An 18,123-nucleotide genomic window follows, 5' to 3' on the forward strand; every position below is an offset into this window, starting at 1 on the left:
GGTGGATTGGCCATGCTAAATTGCCCCTTAGTGTCCAAAGATGTGCAGGTTAAGGGGATTGGCCATGCTAAATTGTCCCTTGGTGTCCAAAGATGTGCGGTTTAGGTGGATTGGCCATGCTAAATTGTCCCTTAGTGTCCAAAAATGTGCAGGTTAGGTGGATTGGCCATGCTAAATTGTCCCTTAGTGTCCAAAGATGTGCAGGTGAGGTGGATTGGCCATGCTAAATTGTCCCTTAGTGTCCAAAGATGTGCAGGTTAGGTGGATTGGCCATGCTAAATTGTCCCTTAGTGTCCAAAGATGTGCAGGTTAGGTGGATTGGCCATGCTAAATTGTCCCTTTGTGTCCAAAGATGTGCAGGTTAGGTGGATTGGCCATGCTAAATTGTCCCTTAGTGTCCAAAGATGTGCAGGTTAGGTGGATTGGCCATGCTAAATTGCCCCTGAGTGTCCAAAGATGTGCAGGTTAGGTGGATTGGCCATGCTAAATTGCCCCTTAGTCCAAAGGTGTGCAGGTTAGGTGGATTGGCCATGGTAGATTGCCCCTTGGTGTCCAAAGATGTGCAGGTTAGGTGGATTGGCCATGCTAAATTGCCCCTTGGTGTCCAAAGATGTGCGGTTTAGGTGGATTGGCCATGCTAAATTGCCCCTTAGTGTCCAAAGATGTGCAGGTTAGGTGGATTGGCCATGCTAAATTGTCCCTTAGTGTCCAAAGATGTGCAGGTTGGGTGGATTGGCCGTGCTAAATTGTCCCTTAGTGTCCAAAGATGTGCAGGTTAGGTGGATTGGCCATGCTAAATGTGTGGGGTTACGGGGATAATCGGGGGGAGAGGGCCTGGGTAAGATACTTTGTCAGAGAGGCAGCACAGATTCAATGGGCTGAATGGCCTCCTTCCGCACTGTAGAGATTCTCTGGTTCTATCCTGTGGTCACATATACCTTAAAATGGAATGCCAGTGAAATGGGAGTCCGTGTCTGAGCTGTCTTCTGTCTGGGTTTGTTCTCCAGCCGAGGGTCTGTGCGAGTTTGCCAAGCCCACAGTTACGCACTGTGGGTTTTCGTAAGGGCTGGTTAAGTGGGCTCGGATGGGGCACAGGGAGGAGAGGGAGATAATGGGGTAAACCTTTTCGGACTGAGGTGAGGAGGAATCTCTTCACCCAGAGAGTGGTGGAATTCACTCCCACAGAAAGTAGTTGAGGCCAAAACGTTGTGTGATTTCAAGAAGGAATTAGATATCGCTCTCGGGGCGAAAGGGATCGAGGGATATGGGGGGGAAGGGGGGGATCAGGATATTGAATTCGATGATGAGCCATGATTATAATGAATGGCGGAACAGGCTGGAAGGGCTGAATGGCCGCTTCCTGCTTCTAGTTTTGATTTGATTTATTATTGTCACATGTATTGGGATACAGTGAAAAGTATTGATTCTTGCGCGTTATACAGACAAAGCATACCGTTCATAGAGAAGGAAAGGAGAGGGTGCAGAATGTAGTGTTACAGTCACAGCTAGGGTGCAGAGAAAGATCAACTTAATATTTGATTTGATTTATTATTGTCACATGTATCGGGATACAGTGAAAAGTATTGTTTCTTGCGCGCTATACAGGCAAAGCATACCAGAGGTGTGACCTTTGAACTAAGAACAAAGAAAAGTACAGCACAGGAACAGGCCCTTCGGCCCTCCAAGCCTGTGCTGATCATGATGCCCAAACTAAACTACAAAAAAAACCCTCCTGTCCTTACTCGGTCCGTATCCCTCTCTATTCCCTCCCTATACATGTCCCCATCCAGATGCCTCTTAAATGTTGCTAATGTACCCGCTTCCACCACCTCCTCTGGCAGTGCGTTCCAGGCACCCACCACTCTCTGCGTGAAAAACTTCCCCCCGCACATCTCCCTTAAACTCACCCCCTCTCACCTTGAACCTGTGCCCCCCCCCTTGTAATTGAGGCTTCCACCCTGGGGGAAAAGCCTCTGACTATCCACCCTGTCTGTGCCTCTCATCATTTTGTAGACCAGGTCTCCCCTCAGTCTCCATCTTTCCAGTGAAAACAATCCCAGTTTATCCAACCTCTCCTCATAGCCAACACCCTCGAGACCCGGCCAACATCCTGGTGAACCTTCTTTACACTAACCCGCACATCTTTGGACACTAAGGGGCAATTTAGCATGGCCAATCCACCTAACCTACACATCTTTGGACACGAAGGGGCAATTTAGCATGGCCAATCCACCTAACCTGCACATCTTTGGACACGAAGGGGCAATTTAGCATGGCCAATCCACCTAACCTGCACATCTTTGGACACTAAGGGACAATTTATCATGGCCAATCTACCTAGCCTACACATCTTTGGACACTAAGGGGCAATTTAGCATGGCCAATCCACCTAACCCATACATCTTTGGACGCTAAGGGACAATTTACCATGGCCAATCCACCTAACCTGCACATCTTTGGACACTAAGGGGCAATTTAGCATGGCCAATCCACCTAGCCTACACAACTTTGGACACTAAGGGGCAATTTAGCATGGCCAATCCACCTAACCCATACATCTTTGGACACTCAGGGGCAATTTAGCATGGCCAATCCACCTAACCTGCACATCTTTGGACACTAAGGGACAATTTATCATGGCCAATCTACCGAGCCTACACATCTTTGGACACTAAGGGGCAATTTAGCATGGCCAATCCACCTAACCTGCACATCTTTGGACACTAAGGGGCAATTTAGCATGGCCAATCCACCTAGCCTACACAACTTTGGACACTAAGGGGCAATTTAGCATGGCCAATCCACCTAACCCATACATCTTTGGACACTAAGGGGGCAATTTAGCATGACCAATCCACCTAACCCATACATCTTTGGACGCTAAGGGACAATTTACCATGGCCAATCCACCTAACCTACACATCTTTGGACACTAAGGGGCAATTTGGCATGGCCAATCCACCTAACCTGCACATCTTTGGACACTAAGGGGCAATTTAGCATGGCCAATCCACCTAGCCTACACAACTTTGGACACTAAGGGGCAATTTAGCATGGCCAATCCACCTAACCCATACATCTTTGGACGCTAAGGGACAATTTACCATGGCCAATCCACCTAACCTACACATCTTTGGACACTAAGGGGCAATTTGGCATGGCCAATCCACCTAACCTGCACATCTTTGGACACTAAGGGGCAATTTAGCATGGCCAATCCACCTAGCCTACACAACTTTGGACACTAAGGGGCAATTTAGCATGGCCAATCCACCTAACCCATACATCTTTGGACACTAAGGGGCAATTTGGCATGGCCAATCCACCTAACCTGCACATCTTTGGACACTAAGGGGCAATTTAGCATGGCCAATCCACCTAGCCTACACAACTTTGGACACTAAGGGGCAATTTAGCATGGCCAATCCACCTAACCTGCACATCTTTCGGACTGTGGGAGGAAACCGGAGCACCCGGAGGAAACCCACGCTGTCACGGAAAGAATGTGCAGACTCCGCACAGACAGTGACTCGAGGCTGGTATTGAACCCAGGTCCCTGGCGCTGTGAGGCAGCGGTGCTAACCCACTGTGCCGCCAATTTGTGTTATTAAGCTGCTGTGATTCTGAATGAAGGCCAGAGTGAGGTGGGAGTAAAATTCATCATGTCTCTCTCTCTCTCTCTGCGCAGATTCGACAGCGACGGAGCGACTCGGAAACGTTCGCAGCGGATCCCAGGCCTCGGCGTTCCGAGAATTCGACGCGGCGATGGAATCGGGAGCGCGCAGCCGGACGTCTTGATCTCAACCTCCAGCGAACCTCATCTCCCTCCGTCTGGCGTCTCTCTCTCGCTCGCTCTCGCCCGGGGCTAAGTGGTTACCGCGGGGGAGGGGAGTTCAGAGGTCGGAGGCCATGTGTCGGGTCGCGGTCGGGACGCACCGGGCTCCAGCTTGAGCTGTCAAAGATTCCCCCTGTCGTTTCCCGCCCCACCCCGCACACAAACAGGACTACCCCCCACCACCACCCCCCCCCACCCCCCACCCCGAACAAGGCAAGAGAGGGTGGCGTTGCAAGAAAAACGCGAAGGAGTGGCTTGTCTCTGCACCGTTGCCGGGGGTTTTTTTTTTCTTGAGTGTATGGAGGATGCGGGGAGCTTCTTTGACCGGGATGGCGGGGTAGACTTGAGGCCAGCTCCCACATCCCCCCGGGCAGCCCCCAGAAAGCCCGCCGCGCCCACGACCTTGTGACGTGCGTCGCCCCAATCCGTTTCGGAACCCCTTCCTCCTTTCCCCCCCCCCCCCCCATCTTTCCTCCCTCCCTCTTACCCCACCCCCTCCGTAACCCCCTCCCCCGACTTCCGCATCTCCGAGCGTGGGCCCCCCCCTCCAATCGCACATGCGCGCGAGGGGTCACCGTTGAGTCTGGTCACCGTTGTGGTTGGGGGTGTGACAGGGGGAGGGAGGGTGGGGGGGGGGTTTCCTTCAACTTGGAGTGTTCCGGGGGTGGGGTGGGGGAGGTGGGGGGGGAACGTTTCTTAATTGAGGGGGGAGGGAAAAAGGTGGCGGCAAGCGGCCGGCGTTGGGAGGGGGGGGGATCTGGGTGCCGGGGTCTGGTCGTCCCTGGAGACGTAGTGACGGTCCTCCCCACCGTCCCCGGATATTTGAGAGGGGGCTGAGAGAGAGAGAGCGAGAGAGAAAATGGCGGGTGGGCCTACAGCAAGGCTCCTGCGGCTGGTGGTCCTCCTAGCGAGCGCCGTGGGCTTGAATGGCGCCCTGGAGTTTGGCGGCGCGGCGGGGCAGTGGGCCCGCTACGCGCGGTGGGACGCCGGCTCCCTGGGGGAGCTGAGCTTCAGCCTGCGGACGAACGCCACCAAGGCGCTGCTGCTTTACGTGGACGATGGCGGCTACTGCGACTTCCTGGAGCTCATGATCGTGGACGGCCGGCTGAGGCTGCGATTCACCATCTTCTGCGTGGAGCCCGCCACCCTCCACACGGACGCCCGGGTCGCCGACGACCGCTGGCACATGGTGCTCCTCACCCGCAACTACCGGGAGACCATGCTGGTGGTGGACGCGGAGACCAAGGCGGCGGAGGTGAAGTCCAAACGCCGGGACATGACGGTGGCCAGCGACCTCTTTGTGGGCGGCATCCCGCCTGACGTGCGCCTCTCCACCCTCACCTCCAGCACCGTCAAGTACGAGTTGCCCTTCCGGGGCCTGATCACCAACCTCAAGGTGGGTGACACCCCCGCCGTCCTCCTGGGCAGCCAGGGCATCCAGAACGACATGGAATATCTCTGCTCGCGGCAGAACCCCTGCCTCAACGGGGGCGTCTGTTCCATCATCAACAGCAAGGTCATCTGCGACTGCACCGACACCGGCCACCGGGGCACGCTGTGCGGCGAAGGTAGGTGCCAACCCTCTTCTCTTCACTCTTGCCTTTGCCCGAATCGGAATTTCCCCAAAATAACAGGCGGTCAGACTCCGATGCCATTTCCTGTGTAACACTCGCACTCTGATACTGTACCCTGTGTAACAGTCACACTCTGATACTGTACCCTGTGTAACAGTCGCACTCTGATACTGTACCCCGTGTAACAGTCGCACTCTGATACTGTACCCTGTGTAACAGTCGCAATCTGATACTGTACCCTGTGTAACAGTCGCAATCTGATACTGTACCCTGTGTAACAGTCGCACTCTGATACTGTACCCCGTGTAACAGTCGCACTCTGATACTGTACCTGTGTAACAGTCACACTCTGATACTGTACCCTGTGTAACAGTCGCAATCTGATACTGTACCCTGTGTAACAGTCGCACTCTGATACTGTACCCTGCGTAACAGTCGCAATCTGATACTGTACCCTGTGTAACAGTCGCAATCTGATACTGTACCCTGTGTAACAGTCGCACTCTGATACTGTACCCTGTGTAACAGTCACACTCTGATACTGTACCCTGTGTAACAGTCGCACTCTGATACTGTACCCCGTGTAACAGTCGCACTCTGATACTGTATCTGTGTAACAGTCACACTCTGATACTGTACTCTGTGTAACAGTCGCAATCTGATACTGTACCCTGTGTAACAGTCGCAATCTGATACTGTACTCTGTGTAACAGTCGCAATCTGATACTGTACCCTGTGTAACAGTCGCACTCTGATACTGTACTCTGTGTAACAGTCGCAATCTGATACTGTACCCTGTGTAACAGTCACACTCTGATACTGCACTCTGTGTAACAGTCGCAATCTGATACTGTACCCTGTGTAACAGTCACACTCTGATACTGCACTCTGTGTAACAGTCGCAATCTGATACTGTACCCTGTGTAACAGTCGCAATCTGATACTGTACTCTGTGTAACAGTCGCACTCTGATACTGTACCCTGTGTAACAGTCACACTCTGATACTGTACTCTGTGTAACAGTCACACTCTGATACTGTACCCTGTGTAACAGTCACACTCTGATACTGTACCCTGTGTAACAGTCGCAATCTGATACTGTACTCTGTGTAACAGTCACACTCTGATACTGTACCCTGTGTAACAGTCGCAATCTGATACTGTACCCTGTGTAACAGTCGCAATCTGATACTGTACCCTGTGTAACAGTCGCAATCTGATACTGTACTCTGTGTAACAGTCACACTCTGATACTGTACCCCGTGTAACAGTCACACTCTGATACTGTACCCTGTGTAACAGTCGCAATCTGATACTGTACTCTGTGTAACAGTCGCACTCTGATACTGTACTCTGTGTAACAGTCACACTCTGATACTGTACCCTGTGTAACAGTCACACTCTGATACTGTACCCTGTGTAACAGTCGCAATCTGATACTGTACTCTGTGTAACAGTCACACTCTGATACTGTACTCTGTGTAACAGTCGCAATCTGATACTGTACCCTGTGTAACAGTCGCAATCTGATACTGTACCCTGTGTAACAGTCGCAATCTGATACTGTACCCTGTGTAACAGTCGCACTCTGATACTGTACCCTGTGTAACAGTCACACTCAGATACTGTACCCTGTGCAACAGTCGCACTCTGATACTGTACCTGTGTAACAGTCATACTCTGATACTGTACCCTGTGTAATAGTCGCACTCTGATACTGTACCCTGTGTAACAGTCACACTCTGATACTGTACTCTGTGTAACAGTCGCAATCTGATACTGTACCCTGTGTAACAGTCGCAATCTGATACTGTACCCTGTGTAACAGTCACACTCTGATACTGTACCCTGTGTAACAGTCGCACTCTGATACTGTACTCTGTGTAACAGTCACACTCAGATACTGTACCCTGTGCAACAGTCGCACTCTGATACTGTACCTGTGTAACAGTCATACTCTGATACTGTACCCTGTGTAATAGTCGCACTCTGATACTGTACCCTGTGTAACAGTCACACTCTGATACTGTACTCTGTGTAACAGTCACACTCTGATACTGTACCCTGTGTAATAGTCGCACTCTGATACTGTACCCTGTGTAACAGTCACACTCTGATACTGTACTCTGTGTAACAGTCACACTCTGATACTGTACTCTGTGTAACAGTCACACTCTGATACTGTACTCTGTGTAACAGTCGCAATCTGATACTGTACCCTGTGTAACAGTCGCAATCTGATACTGTACCCTGTGTAACAGTCACACTCTGATACTGTACCCTGTGTAACAGTCGCACTCTGATACTGTACTCTGTGTAACAGTCACACTCAGATACTGTACCCTGTGCAACAGTCGCACTCTGATACTGTACCTGTGTAACAGTCATACTCTGATACTGTACCCTGTGTAATAGTCGCACTCTGATACTGTACCCTGTGTAACAGTCACACTCTGATACTGTACTCTGTGTAACAGTCACTCTCTGATACTGTACCCTGTGTAATAGTCGCACTCTGATACTGTACCCTGTGTAACAGTCACACTCTGATACTGTACTCTGTGTAACAGTCACACTCTGATACTGTACCCCGTGTAACAGTCACACTCTGATACTGTACCCCGTGTAACAGTCGCACTTTGATACTGTACCCTGTGTAACAGTCGCACTCTGATACTGTACCCCGTGTAACAGTCGCACTCTGATATTGTACCCTGTGTAGCAGTCGCACTCTGATACTGTACTCTGTGTAACAGTCGCACTCTGATACTGTACCCTGTGTAACAGTCACACTCTGATACTGTACCCCGTGTAACAGTCGCACTCTGATATTGTACCCTGTGTAGCAGTCGCACTCTGATACTGTACCCTGTGTAACAGTCACACTCTGATACTGTACCCCGTGTAACAGTCGCACTCTGATATTGTACCCTGTGTAACAGTCGCACTCTGATACTGTACCTGTGCCCTGTTTAACAGTAAAAATCTTGATTGAATTTGATTTATTATTGTCACATGTATTGGGATACAGTGAAAAGTATTGTTTCTTGCGCGCTATACAGACCAAGCATACCGTTCATAGAGAAGGAAAGGTGAGGGTGCAGAATGTAGTGTTACAGTCATACAACAGAGAATGATCAAATTAACATAAGGTAAGTCCATCCAAAGTCTGACAGCAACAGAGAAGAAGCTGTTCTTGAGTTGGTTGGCACGGGACCTCAGACTTTTGTATTTTTTTCCTGACGGAAGATGGCGGAAGAGAGAATGTCTGGGGTGCGTGGGGTCCTTAATTATGCCGGCTGCTTTTCCCCGAGGCAGCGGGAAGTGTAGACAGAGTCAATGGATGGGAGGCTGGTTTGCGTGATGGGACTGGGCTACGTTCACGACCTTTTGTAATTTCTTGCGGTCTTGGGCAGAGAAGGAGTCATAGCAAGCTGTGATACATCTGGAAAGGATGCTTTCTATGGTGTAAAAGTTGGCGAGAGTCGTAGCTGACATGGCAAATTTCCTTTGCCTCCTGAGAAAGTAGAGGCGTTGGTGGGGCTTTCGTAACTATAGTGTCGGCGTGGGGGGACCAGAACAGGTTGCTGGTGGTCTGGACACCTAAAAACCTGAAGCTCTCGACCCTTTCTACTTCATCCCCGTTGATGTAGACAGGGTATGCTCTCCTTTACGCTTCCTGAAGTCGGTGACAATCTCCTTCGTTTTGTTGACATTGAGGGAGAGATTATTGTTGCCGCACCAGTTCACCAGATTCTCTATCTCATTCCTGTACTCTGTCTCATCATTGTTTGAGATCCGAACCACTACGGTGGTGTCGTCAGCAAACTTGAAAATGGATTTGATGGGGAATTTGGCCGCACAGTCAAAGAATCATAGAATCCCTACAGTGCAGAAGGAGGCCATTTGGTCCATCAATTCTGCACTGACCACAATCCCACCCAGGTCCTATCCCCATTACCCATTAACTTAGCTGTTCTTCCCGACACTAAGGGGCAATTTAGCACGGCCAATGCACCTAACCTACACATCTTTGGACACTAAGGGGCAATTTAGCACGGCCAATCCACCTAACCTACACATCTTTGGACACTAAGGGGCAATTTAGCATGGCCAATGCACCTAACCTACACATCTTTGGACACTAAGGGGCAATTTAGCACGGCCAATGCACCTAACCTACACATCTTTGGACACTAAGGGGCAATTTAGCACGGCCAATCCACCTAACCTACACATCTTTGGACACTAAGGGGCAATTTAGCACGGCCAATGCACCTAACCTACACATCTTTGAACACTAAGGGGCAATTTAGCACGGCCAATGCACCTCACCTACACATCTTTGGACACTAAGGGGCAATTTAGCATGGCCAATCCCTCTAATCTACACATCTTTTGGACTGTGGGAGGAAACCGGAGCACCCAGAGGAAACCCATGCAGACACGGGGAGGACGTGCAAACTCTGCACAGACAGTGACCCAAGCCGGGAATCGAACCCAGGTCCCTGGCGCTGTGAGGCAGCAATGCTAACCACTGTGCCACTGTACCACACCAGATAGGTGTATAAGGAGTATAGTAGGGGGTTGAGAACACAGCCTTGTGGGGCACCGGTGTTGAGGATGGTCATGGAGGAGGTGTTGTTGCCTCTCCTTACTGGTTGCGGTCTGTGGGTTAGGAAGTCCAGGATCCAGTCGCAGAGGGAGGAGCCGAGGCCCTGGCCACAGAGTTTGGAGATAGGTTTACAAGGGCATATTACCTCGTAGGTGGTGCAGGCGGAAGTTCACGAGATGGGTTCCTGGGGCGAGAGCGCCGGTCTCTGAGTACATTCTTTCCTACTGGCTGCCTGACCACCCAGGGGAGATGTGGCCGGAACATGCGGGATGGCATGACAGGGTGGGCGTCGAGAGATTGGCTGGCGAAATCCGGGACCTGACGCAATACTATCCCACTGAGGGGAGGAGCGAGTTGGAGGGGCTGAGTGGCCTCGCCCCTGCCCCGAATTCACGTCTCCGTTCCCAACGAGTGCTGGGCCAAATAAGGGAAGGGGTTTAAAGTTTATTTATCAGTCACAAGTCGGTTACATTAACACTGCAATGAAGTTACTGTGAGAATCCCTGAGTCGCCACACTCTGGAGCCTGTTCGGGAACACTGAGGGAGAATTTCGCATGGCTTATGAGGAGAGACTGAGTAGACTGGGGCGATACTCATTGGAATTCAGAAGAATGAGGGGGGGATCTGATAGAAACATATAAGATTATGAAGGGAATAGATAAGATAGAAGCAGGGAAGTTGTTTCCACTGGCGGGTGAAACTAGAACTAGGGGGCGTGGCCTCAAAATAAGGGGGAGCAGATTTAGGACTGGGTTGAGGAGGAACTTCTTCACACAAAGGGTTGTGAAGCTGTGGAATTCCCTGCCCAGTGAAGCAGTTGAGGCTACCTCATTGAATGTTTTTAAGGCAAGGATAGATAGATTTTTGAACAGTAAAGGAATTAAGGGTTATGGTGAGCGGGTGGGTAAGTGGAGCTGAGTCCACGAAAAGATCAGCCATGATCTTATTGAATGGCGGAGCAGGCCCGAGGGGCCAGATGGCCTACTCCTGCTCCGAGTTCTTATGTTCTTATGGCCAATGCACCCTAACCAGCACGTCTTTCGGACTATGGGAGGAAACCGGAGCACCCGGAGGAAACCCACGCAGACACGGGGAAAATGTGCAGACTTCGCACAGACAGTGACCCGAGCCGGGAATCGAACCCGGGTCCCTGGCGCTGTGAGGCAGCAGCGCTAACCCATTGTGCCGCCCAATGAGCTTACTCCATGCTTGTATCTGCACAGGTCTCTGTCCAATCCACAACTTATTCTTGTTCGAGCCCTGTTTACATCTCACTGTTGGGTGGTACTGTTTCCCAGTCCCACATTAACCCTTGCTATGTCAGATACCCTTATACGCACCCCTCCATTCACTCTCCCCTAGCTGGCAAGAAAATGGAGTTGGAACCCAAGATCGACCTGAGGAGGAGGCTTGAGGGGCTGAGTGGCCTTACTCCTTCCCTTGCGTTTCTTTCCAAGAAATATTGGGATAAGGAAGAGAAGGGGTTTGGAAAGAGGATTGAAATAGATTGAACAGGACTGAGGGATAGCAGGAGTAGATTGGGCCCAATGGCTTATTTGGGCAAATGGGATGTTGGCATTTAATGCAAAGGGACTGGAGTATAAAAGTGGAGGAGTGTTGTTGCGATTGTATCGGGTGTTGGTGAGACCACATCTGGAGTATTGTGTTCAGTTTTGACCGCCTTATCTGATTTGATTTGATTTGATTTATTATTGTCACATGTATTGGGATAGAGTGAAAAGTATTGTTTCTTGCGCGCTATACCGTTCATAGAGAAGGAAAGGTGAGGGTGCAGAATGCAGTGTTACAGTCACAGCTAGGGTGCAGAGAAAGATCAACTTAATATTTGATTTGATTTATTATTGTCACATGTACCGGGATACAGTGAAAAGTATTGTTTCTTGCGCGCTATCCAGACAAAGCATTTGAACAAACAACAAAGAGAATTACAGCACAGGAACAGGCCCTTCGGCCCTCCAAGCCTGCACCGACCATGCTGCCCCCGACTGAACTAAAACCCCCTACCCTTCCGGGGACCGTATCCCTCTATTCCCATCCTATTCATGTATTTGTCCAGACGCCCCTTAAAACTCACTACCGTATCAGCTCCCACTCCCTCCCCCGGCAGCGAGTTCCAGGCACCCACCACCCTCTGTGTAAAAAACTTGCCTCGTACATCTCCTTTAAACCTTGCCCCTCGCACCTTAAACCTGTGCCCCCCTAGTAATTGACTCTTCCACCCTGGGAAAAAGCTTCTGACTATCCACTCTGTCCATGCCCCTCATAATCTTGTCGACTTTGGTTCATAGAGTACACAGGGGAGAAGGAAAGGAGAGGGTGCAGAATGTAGTGTTACAGTCACAGCTAGGGTGTAGAGAAAGATCAACTTAATATTTGATTTGATTTATTATTGTCACGTGTCCTGGGATACAGTGAAAAGTATTGTTTCTTGCGCGCTATACAGACAAAGCAAACTGTTCATAGAGAAGGAAAGGAGAGGGTGCAGAATGTAGTGTTACAGTCATAGCTAGGGTGTAGAGAAAGATCAGCTTAATATAAGGTAGGTCCATTCAAAAGTCTGACAGCAGCAGGGAAGAAGCTGTTCTTGAGTCGGTCGGTTCGTGACCTCAGACTTTTGTATCTTTTTCCTGACGAAGAAGGTGGAAGAGAGAATGTCCGGGGTGTGTGGGGTCCTTGATTGTGCTGGCTGCTTTTCCCCGAGGCAGCGGGAAGTGTAGACAGAGTCAATGGATGGGGGGCTGGTTTGCGTGATGGGACTGGGCTACATTCACGACCCTTTTCTTGCGGTCCTGGGCAGAGCAGGGGCCATACCAAGCTGTGATACAACCGGAAAGGATGCTTTCTATGGTGCATCTGTAAAAGTTGGTGAGAGTCGTAGCTGACATGCCAAATTTCCTTCGCTTCTGAGAAAGTAGAGGCATTGGAAGGCTTTCTTAACTATAGTGTCGGCATGGGGGGGACCAGGTTATTGGTGATCTGGACACCTAAAAACTTGAAGCTCTCGACCATTTCTACTTTGAGCAAGGGTGTGGTGGCATTGGAGGCAGTTCAGAGGAGGTTCACCAGATCGATTCCGGGGATGAAAGGGTTGACGTAGGGGGAGAGATTAAACAGTTTGGGCTTGTACCTCGCTGGAGTTTAGAAGGATGAGAGGGGGATCTGATCGAGGGATATAAAAGGGATTGATAAAATAAAGGTGGGCTGAATGTTTCCCCCCGTGTGGGGCAATCTAGAACAAGAGGTCGCAGGGTATAGGTTGAGAGATTTAAAAGTTTAACGTTTATTTATTAGTGTCACAAGTCGCTGACATTAACACTGCAATGAGTTACTGTGAAAATCCCCCTAGTCGCCCACACTCCGACGCCTGTTCGGGTAACACTGAGGGAGAATTTAGCACCCTAACCAGCACGTCTTTCGGACTGTGGGAGGAAACCGGAGCACCCGGAGGAAACCCACGAGACACGGGGAGAAAGTGCAGACTCCACACAGACAGTGACCCAAGGCCGGGAATCGAACCCGGGTCCCTGGCGCTGCGAGGCAGCAGTGCTAACCCACTGTGCCACCTTGATTTAGAACTGAGATGAGGAGGAACTACTTCTCGCAGAGCGGGGGTGAATTTGTGGAACTCGCTGCCCCAGAGCGCGGTGGAGCCTGAATCAAAGAACAAAGAACAATACAGCACAGGAACAGTCCCTTCGGCCCTCCAAGCCCGCACCGCTCCCTGGTCCAAACTAGACCATTCTTTTGTATCCCTCCATTCCCACTCCATTCATATGGCTGTCTAGATAATTCTTAAACGTTCCCAGTGTGTCCGCCTCCACCACCTTGCCCGGCAGCGCATTCCAGGCCCCCACCACCCTCTGTGTAAAATACGTCCTTCTGATATCCGTGTTAAACCTCCCCTCCCCTGCCCTCACCTTGAATCTATGACCCCTCGTGAACGTCACCACCGACCTGGGAAAAAGCTTCCCACCGTTCACCCTATCTATGCCTTTCATAATTTTATACACCTCTATTTGGTCACCCCTCATCCTCCCTCTTTCCAGTGAGAACAACCCCAGTTTACCCAATCTCTCCTCATAACTAAGCCCTTCCATCCCAGGCAACATCCTGGTAAACCTCCTCTGCACTCTCTCTAAAGCCTCCACGTCCTTCTGGTAGTGTTGCGACCAGAACTGGACGCAGTATTCCAAACGCGGCTGAACCAACGTTCTATACATCTGCAACATCAGACCCCAAATTTTATACTCTATGCCCCGTCCTATAAAGGCAAGCATGCCATATGCCTTCTTCACCACCTTCTCCACCTGTGACGTCACCTTCAAGGATCTGTGGACTTGCACACCCAGGTCCCTCTGCGTATCTACACCCTTTATGGTTCTGCCATTTATCGTATAGCTCCTCCCTACATTATTTCTACCAAGATGCATCACTTCACATTTATCAGGATTGAACTCCATCTGCCATTTCTTTGCCCAAATTTCCAGCCTATCTATATCCTTCTGTAGCTTCTGACAATGCTCCTCACTATCTGCAAGTCCTGCCAATTTTGTGTCCTCCGCAAACTTGCTGATCACCCCAGTTACACCTTCATTGAATGGTTTCCAGAAGGAGATGGATATATTTCTGATAAAGAAAAGGGATAAGGGGATATGGGGAACAGGTGGGGAGGTGGATTGGAGACCAGGGAGAGATCAGCCATGATCTGATTGAATGGCGGAACAGGATCGCAGGACTCTAAAATCGGCCCCGCAGGCGGAGGAGGTGGTTAAGAAGGCGTATGGTGTGCTGGCCTTTATCAATCGAGGGATTGAGTTTAGGAGTCCGGGGATAATGATGCAGCTATATAAGACCCTCGTCAGACCCCACTTGGAGTACTGTGCTCAGTTCTGGTCGCCTCATTACAGGAAGGATGTGGAAAAGATTGAAAGGGTGCAGAGGAGATTTACAAGGATGTTGCCTGGATTGAGTGGCATGCCTTATGAGGATAGGCTGAGGGAGCTCGGTCTTTTCTCCTTGGAGAGACGAAGGATGAGAGGAGACCTAATAGAGGTGTATAAGATGTTGAGAGGCATAGATCGGGTGGACTCTCAGAGGCTTTTTCCCAGGGTGGAAATGGCTGCTACGAGAGGACACCGGTTTAAGGTGCTGGGGGGTTAGGTACAGGAAAGATGTTAGGGGTAAGTTTTTCACACAGAGGGTGGTGGGCGAGTGGAATCGGCTGCCGTCAGTGGTGGTGGAGGCAAACTCAATAGGGACTTTTAAGAGACTCCTGGATGAGTACATGGAGCTTAATAGGATGGAGGGTTATAGGTAGGTCTAGAAGGTTGGGATGTGTTCGGCACAACTTGTGGGGCCGAAGGGCCTGTTTGTGCTGTAGTTTCTCTATGTTTCTATGACTGAATGGCCTAATTCTGCTCCTAATTCCTCTCTTCCCAAGTTGCTGTGTCTGTTGAGTCCACACTGAGGATTGCAGGTGAGTGGGGCCATCTGTGAATCTTAAATTCTCCCGAGGTGCTCTGTAATTGCTTTCCTGTCCTGAAACCAGAAAATTGCGAGAAACAGGCCACAGGCCAGGAACGTTCCAGTAGAAAGGGGGAGACGGGATTTTTTTCGCCTGTGGAATCTCGCACTGACAGTGAGCAATGCCCACCCCCCAGCCCCGACTATCGACGGAGAGTGCCAGTGCTGGCAAAGCCCCCCCATCGACAGTGGTGAGACCAAGAAATTCCATCCAGAATCGACCATACAGGCTGGTGACCCCTGTGGGTAAATAAAGCAGAAATTCCGCTCTGTACCTTTCTTACCCCACCTCACCACTCCTCCGCTCCCCCCTCCCCACTCATCCCGAGATATTCCCAACATCCCGCCACACTACAGGCTGGTGAAGAAGTCATTCGGCATGCTTGGTTTCATTGGTCAGAACATTGAATACAGGAGTTGGGACGTCTTGTTGAAGTTGTACAAGACATTGGTAAGGCCACACTTGGAATACTGTGTACAGTTCTGGTCACCCTATTATAGAAAGGATATTATTAAACTAGAAAGAGCGCAGAAAAGATTTACTAGGATGCTACCGGGACTTGATGGTTTGAGTTAGAAGAAGAGGCTGGATAGACTGGGACTTTTTTCTCTGGAGCGTAGGAGACTGAGGGGTGATCTTATAGAGGTCTATAAAATAATGAGGGGCACAGATCAGCTAGATAGTCAATATCTTTTCCCAAAGGTAGGGGAGTCTAAAACTAGAGGGCATAGGTTTAAGGTGAGAGGGGAGAGATACAAAAGAACAAAGAACAAAGAACAGTACAGCACAGGAAACAGGCCCTTCGGCCCTCCAAGCCTGTGCCGCTCCTTGGTCCAACTAGACCAATCGTTTGTATCCCTCCATTCCCAGGCTGCTCATGTGACTATCCAGGTAAGTCTTAAACGATGTCAGCGTGCCTGCCTCCACCACCCTACTTGGCAGCGCATTCCAGGCCCCCACCACCCTCTGTGTAAAAAACGTCCCTCTGATGTCTGAGTTATACTTCGCCCCTCTCAGCTTGAGCCCGTGACCCCTCGTGATCGTCACCTCCGACCTGGGAAAAAGCTTCCCACTGTTCACCCTATCTATACCCTTCATAATCTTGTATACCTCTATTAGATCTCCCCTCATTCTCCGTCTTTCCAAGGAGAACAACCCCAGTCTACCCAATCTCTCCTCATAGCTAAGACCCTCCATACCAGGCAACATCCTGGTAAACCTTCTCTGCACTCTCTCCAATGCCTCCACGTCCTTCTGGTAGTGCGGCGACCAGAACTGGACACAGTACTCCAAATGCGGCCTAACCAGCGTTCTATACAGCTGCATCATCAGACTCCAGCTTTTATACTCTATACCCCGTCCTATAAAGGCAAGCATACCATATGCCTTCTTCACCACCTTCTCCACCTGTGTTGCCACCTTCAAGGATTTGTGGACTTGCACACCCAGGTCCCTCTGTGTTTCTATACTCCTGATGACTCTGCCATTTATTGCATAACTCCTCCCTACATTATTTCTTCCAAAATGCATCACTTCGCATTTATCCGGATTAAATTCCATCTGCCACCTCTCCGCCCAATTTTCCAGCCTATCTATATCCTGCTGTATTGCCCGACAATGCTCTTCGCTATCCGCAATTCCAGCCATCTTTGTGTCATCCGCAAACTTGCTGATTACACCAGTTACACCTTCTTCCAAATCATTTATATATATCACAAATAGCAGAGGTCCCAGTACAGAGCCCTGCGGAACACCACTGGTCACAGACCTCCAGCCAGAAAAAGACCCTTCGACCACTACCCTCTGTCTCCTATGGCCAAGCCAGGGTCCAGAGGGGCAATTTTTTCACACAGAGGGTGGTGAGTGTCTGGAACGAGCTGCCAGAGGCAGTAGTAGAGGCGGGTACAATTTTATCTTTTAAAAGGCATTTAGACAGTTGCATGGGTAAGATGGGGATAGAGGGATATGGGCCAAACATGGGAAATTGGGACTAGTTTAGTGGTTAAAAAGAAAAGTGTGGCATGGACAAGTTGGGCCGAAGGGCCTGTTTCCATGCTGTAAACCTCTATGACTCTATGACTCGATAGGAAGGATGTGATTGCACTGGAGGTGGTGCAGAGGAGATTCACCTGGGAAGGAACATTTGATTCATTGTCACATGTATTGGGATACAGTGAAAAGTATTGTTTCTTGCGCGCTATGCAGACAAAGCATACCGTTCATAGAGTACATAGACTATGACACTGTGGTTAGCACTGCATCTCACAGCGCCAGGGACCCGGGTTCGATTCCCGGCTCGGGTCACTGTCTGTGTGGAGTCTGCACATTCTCCTCGTGTCTGCGTGGGTTTCCTCCGGGTGCTCTGGTTTCCTCCCACAGTCCAAAAGACGTGCGGGTTAGGTGGGTTGGCCGTGCTAAATTCTCCCTCAGTGTAACCCGAACAGGCGCCGGAGTGTGGCGACTAGGGGATTTTCACAGTAACTTCATTGCGGTGTTAATGTCAGCCTTACTTGAGAAACTAATAAATAAACTTTAAACTTAAACTTTAAAAAA

General features: G+C 50.1%; 1 protein-coding gene across 1 annotated transcript; it reads left to right on the forward strand.

Annotated features, from left to right (window-relative positions):
• Nucleotides 1-4,694: 4,694 nt before the first annotated feature.
• LOC144488196 (neurexin-2-like) lies at nucleotides 4,695-11,536 on the forward strand. The gene is made up of 2 exons (XM_078206224.1): nucleotides 4,695-5,403; nucleotides 11,388-11,536. Exons 1-2 carry the CDS (start codon nucleotides 4,695-4,697, stop codon nucleotides 11,534-11,536), a joined length of 858 nt encoding a protein of 285 aa, XP_078062350.1.
• The last annotated feature ends 6,587 nt before the right edge of the window (nucleotides 11,537-18,123 follow it).

The sequence above is a fragment of the Mustelus asterias genome, unplaced genomic scaffold (genome assembly GCF_964213995.1).
Source record: "Mustelus asterias unplaced genomic scaffold, sMusAst1.hap1.1 HAP1_SCAFFOLD_1368, whole genome shotgun sequence".
NCBI lineage: Eukaryota > Metazoa > Chordata > Chondrichthyes > Carcharhiniformes > Triakidae > Mustelus > Mustelus asterias.

Coding starts and splice junctions, on each gene's coding strand:
- LOC144488196 (XM_078206224.1), top strand. CDS start 4,695: ATGGCGGGTGGGCCTACAGCAAGGCTCCTGCGGCTGGTGGTCCTCCTA. Junction 5,404..11,387: donor GGGCACGCTGTGCGGCGAAG/GTAGGTGCCAAC, acceptor ACTCTCCCCTAG/CTGGCAAGAAAATGGAGTTG.